The following is a 4,633-nucleotide window of genomic DNA, read 5'->3' as shown; positions in this document are numbered from 1 at the left end:
AAAAAAAAAAAAAAAAGAATGCCTATTTCAGCCCTAGCAATGAAGAAAATTATCATCTTGAAAGCTTCATTTTCAAAATGTCATTGAAAATTATCACAACAAATTGTAGCATTTTATCATTATCACCTATCACCTTTAACATCAATGGAATATATTGAAACCAACCAATTTTCAAAATATGAAATGTGGTGATTATTGCAAATAAAATTGCTTCAAAAGGGTCCTCTCTAACTGGAGACTCAGGAATCTTCCTTATTTCTCTTCCTAATCCTTGCGATTCAACCGATAGAATCGTGTGTGCAGGTGATTTTACTTCTCCCGCACCTTGAGTCCATCTCTCCTCTCTCTCTCTGCCTGCCCAGATGCACCCTTCATGAACCAGTCCTCTGCATGCCACCTTGATTCTCTCAACTCACTCCACACAACCAATCTCCAGAAGAATCGTTTTAAGCCTAACTACTCACTTTATTGCATAAACTCTTCAGTTGTTCCCTATGACCTACAGGAAAAATTCAAGTTCCTTAACTGAATATATAAGGCCTTTCATAAGGTGTCCTTCCTAGGCTCAGAGCTCACCCCTTTCCTGTGCATACTTGAAACTCCCTCTGCAGAACCATTTGCATATCCTCAAACACATCCTATCTTTGCATACACTGATGTGCTTGGACCTCCCTGCCTTTCTTGCTACTCCCTCCTCTGCCCCCTGCCCTTTCCTAAGGACTCCCTTAACAGAATTCTCATCGCCCAAGCTCCAGTCATGCTTCCCCAGAACATAGCCTTCCCTGCCTCACCTCCAATAAGCTAAGTTCCTTCCGGTGTCTGCCTTTTGAATACAGGCAGTTAGAACACCACTGGGCCTTGCTATTGGGCACCTGCATATTTCCATGTTCATTTCTCTCAATTCATTATGAACATTTTAAGGACAGAGATGAGGCATATTTTCTCTTTGCACTTTATGGCATAGTAATCAAGTGAACAGAAGAGTGTCAAACCCTTAAGTGGTCATCTTGATCTCCGAAAGTTTTAACGTTGTTACTGGTTAACGTTCGAAGCAAAGATTTAGGAAGCTGTAGTACAGTGGTTATCATTTGTTCATTGGTAAAAATGGGGTGGCTGTGAGGATTAGATGAGTTAAGACATGTTAAGTCCTCGCTCGTGTTCTCTGCTGAGAACCATGCAGTAAGCAACTCTGTAAATCACAGATGTCATCACTGTTGTCATTGTTATTAATGTGCTTGGAAGTCAGTAGTTGCTCTTCTTTAACTTGGTCACCTTGCACCCCAGACAAGGTAAAGATATTACTCCAATAACAAGAGAAAGTGGTCATGAAGAGCCTATTTGTGAAAGCTGAATGAAACCTAGAAATAATTGAAGAATCCCCACAGATTTATTCAATCTATGTTGTCCATTTCCTATTGAATAATATTCATAAGCCTTACTCTGGATGTCAAGGCAGGCCTCCATGATCTGATCCCAACAGACCATGTTTGCCTTAGTTTTCGTTAAATCCTTTCCATGTTTGCCTTAGTTTTCATTAAATCCTAAGTTCCACCCCATGGACACTCCTTATTCCCCCAAGATCATTTTCCTTGATTTCTTTTGTCTTAAATCTGTCTTGTTATTATATTACTACCTGGGCTTCATATTTACATATACAAATTGTTTCTCTCTTTCAAGGGTCCCCTTAGAAATCATGCAGTGGTGTCGTCCAAGTCTTCTAAGGCTTCTGTTTGCCCAGTGACACTGGCATGTCACATGTACTGTAGATCCCTTCCTATAATTCATCAATTCTATGATCCATCATAGTCATTTCTTTCCTCCCTTCCTATAGTTGAAGCCTTAGATTAGGAGTCAAGAAGCTTATCTCTAGTCTGAGTATATAAGTCATATAATTTCCCTGAGCCTGAGATGTCTCATCCTTTAAAAAGCCTATTTTGGATGATTTCTAGATTCTCTCCCTATCTGTAACATATGAACACATAAATATTGCCTACTGAGTCACAAGACAACTTATTTTACTTTTTTTAATTTATTTTCTTTTCAACCAAAACCTGGCAAATATCCAATAACTAGGGCTAAACCTAAAATTAAAAATTATTGATCTAAAATAATTTAAGCATATAAAATAGTCTCTTTACCCAAACTGAACTAAACAAGTATTTCATTACATTTAGAATTCAATTTCAAAAACAAGATACACATTTTCCTGGACCAAATATAGTATCTTTCCAGGAAAGTAGCATATTTTTCTAAATATTAAAAAAAAAAAAAAGGAAACTGGAACTAAGAGTTTAGGAATAAAGGTGATCATTTGATCTTGAAAAACAGTGCCTTTGTAGGCATCACAGGCCAACCACTACAGTAGTCAGAGAAGGTCAGTATAAGCAGGATTACAGTCAGCCTTAAGAAAAAAACTCAACACAAAGGGAGATTTCAAAGCTCAAAGGAACTAACCACCTTTTGCAAAACCACAGAACTCACTGCAACAGTGTAGCCAGACTCTGACAAGCTTCCTGTTTGTTTTCCAAGGTTGGCTTGTATGTTTCACTCTTTCATGAAATTCTTTGACTTGGTAGTAGATGATTTTTGAACCTCATTATTCTTAGGACCTGAATTTATAAGAGTTTCCTTGGCAGCCTGCCAGGAGGTAGGAGGAACATTCTTGTTAGCTCTCTTGTGCAACCTCTCAGAAGTCTTGGATATTGCGTGGAAAAGCCAAGACTCAGAAGAGTCCAAAGGGAGGCACCTAGCTTTAGAACTGCCAGAGAGATTCAAGAGGAGTAGAGAGAAAATGAAAAATACATATACAGTCTAGGTAGTAGAATGAAATCTACATAAATATACACTTATTTATATAATACATGTAGGTTATGGATATTATTTATTCATATTCTTATACCACAAATATACTGCACATATTTTTATGAGGTAATAATATATAGTGAACTGAAATATACAATGAAGTGAGTGTTTCACATATATACATATATAATTATAATATATAGTATGTGCATACACCAGGGGTGTCGAAAAATATATACACATTTGAAGAGATGGTATCTTCTTCTTCACAGCTGCCTTGCAAAAAAAAATGTGCTTGTCCCCACTTTAAAACAACATTTTTAAGGACATACTCAGAAGGGTTGACTTGCCCCATGTCAGGCAACAAGTGATGAATCAGGAATTGGAACCATGGTCTTTTTTATTCCAAAGCCCGTGAATCCTTTTAAACCCAGAGAGCCAACATGCCACAGTTAACTGACAAAATGAATACGGGGAAGTCATTCCTGCTTCTCTCCTCTCTAAGGGGCCAAGACAGCAGAGGGTGGCTGACTTCAGGACCGAGCTTGGGGTTGGGGTTGGGGCCGGCCTCCACCATGGTGTTCCCCGCAGGCTCCCCTGCTCACAGCTTGTCCTGAGCATGTGTTCTGTCTCTTTATGTAGGGTGCTCCAAAGTGACCTGCATCAGCTTGACCCGGGAGGCTTCCATTAAACTGTCCCCCTTGCATGGCAAACAGATTTCCATCCGCTACCTGGACATGACGGACTGCTTCGTGCTGGAGGACGAAGGCCTGCACACCATCGCGGCGCACTGCACACAGCTGACCCACCTTTACCTGCGCCGCTGTGTGCGCCTCACCGACGAGGGCCTCCGCTACCTGGTCATCTACTGCACCTCCATCAAGGAGCTGAGCGTCAGCGACTGCCGCTTCGTCAGCGACTTCGGCCTGCGGGAGATCGCCAAGCTGGAGTCCCGCCTGCGGTACCTGAGCATCGCCCACTGCGGCCGGGTCACCGACGTGGGCATCCGCTACGTGGCCAAGTACTGCAGCAAGCTGCGCTACCTCAACGCGAGGGGCTGCGAGGGCATCACGGACCACGGCGTGGAATACCTAGCCAAGAACTGCACGAAGCTCAAGTCTCTGGACATCGGGAAATGCCCTCTGGTCTCCGACACGGGCCTGGAGTGCCTGGCCCTGAACTGTTTCAATCTCAAGCGGCTCAGCCTCAAGTCCTGCGAGAGCATCACCGGCCAGGGCTTGCAGATCGTGGCCGCCAACTGCTTCGACCTCCAGTTGCTGAATGTCCAGGACTGTGAGGTGTCCGTGGAGGCCCTGCGGTTTGTCAAACGCCACTGCAAGCGTTGCGTCATCGAGCACACCAACCCGGCCTTCTTCTGAAGGGACAGCTTTCACCCGGTGTTGTTTTCATACAAACGTGAACAAAACAAAACAAAATTTTTTTTTTGTTAAAGCCGCATATGTAAGCACGACACCCACTCATAACAGCTCTTTTTTTTTTTTTTTTTTTCTTTCCTTCCAGGAAGGTTCTTAGGAATCTGGCTTTTATTTTTCCTAATTTCTCATGGGCAACAGAGGTCAAAGAAACCAAGTGGGGATGGGATGAGGGAAACAGATTGCTATTACGACAGACAGCTTTGGGGGTTGGGTCGTTTGAAGGTAGTTTCTCTTCTCACAAAAATTGTATTTCAGCAGACTGGTTGCAGTGTCCTGAGAAATGCATCTTCCTCTCCTCCCTCAAATCCCCCAGCCCCCACCCTCCCACACACAGCCCACATCCCTAAAGCTCCACACCTGTATCCTCCAGCCCCATCCCCTTCCTTCCAAGAACA

At 42.8% G+C, this 4,633-nt stretch overlaps 1 protein-coding gene across 2 annotated transcripts in view; it reads left to right on the top strand.

Moving 5' to 3' along the window:
* Window positions 1-4,387, top strand: part of FBXL7 (F-box and leucine rich repeat protein 7) — a 303,797-nt gene extending 299,410 nt beyond the window's left edge. For both annotated transcript variants that reach the window (XM_021714948.1, XM_008062933.2), the window contains one exon: window positions 3,445-4,387. In XM_021714948.1, coding sequence (XP_021570623.1) covers window positions 3,445-4,181 — 737 coding nt within the window. In that variant the 3' untranslated portion in view covers window positions 4,182-4,387. The remainder of the gene's footprint in view (window positions 1-3,444) is intronic.
* Window positions 4,388-4,633: the final 246 nt, after the last annotated feature.

Source organism: Carlito syrichta, unplaced genomic scaffold, assembly GCF_000164805.1.
Source record: "Carlito syrichta isolate Samal-C Ts95f unplaced genomic scaffold, Tarsius_syrichta-2.0.1 Scaffold305978, whole genome shotgun sequence".
NCBI lineage: Eukaryota > Metazoa > Chordata > Mammalia > Primates > Tarsiidae > Carlito > Carlito syrichta.
The sequence above is the reverse complement of the archived record's forward strand: the minus strand, read 5'-3'. Positions and strand labels throughout refer to the sequence as shown.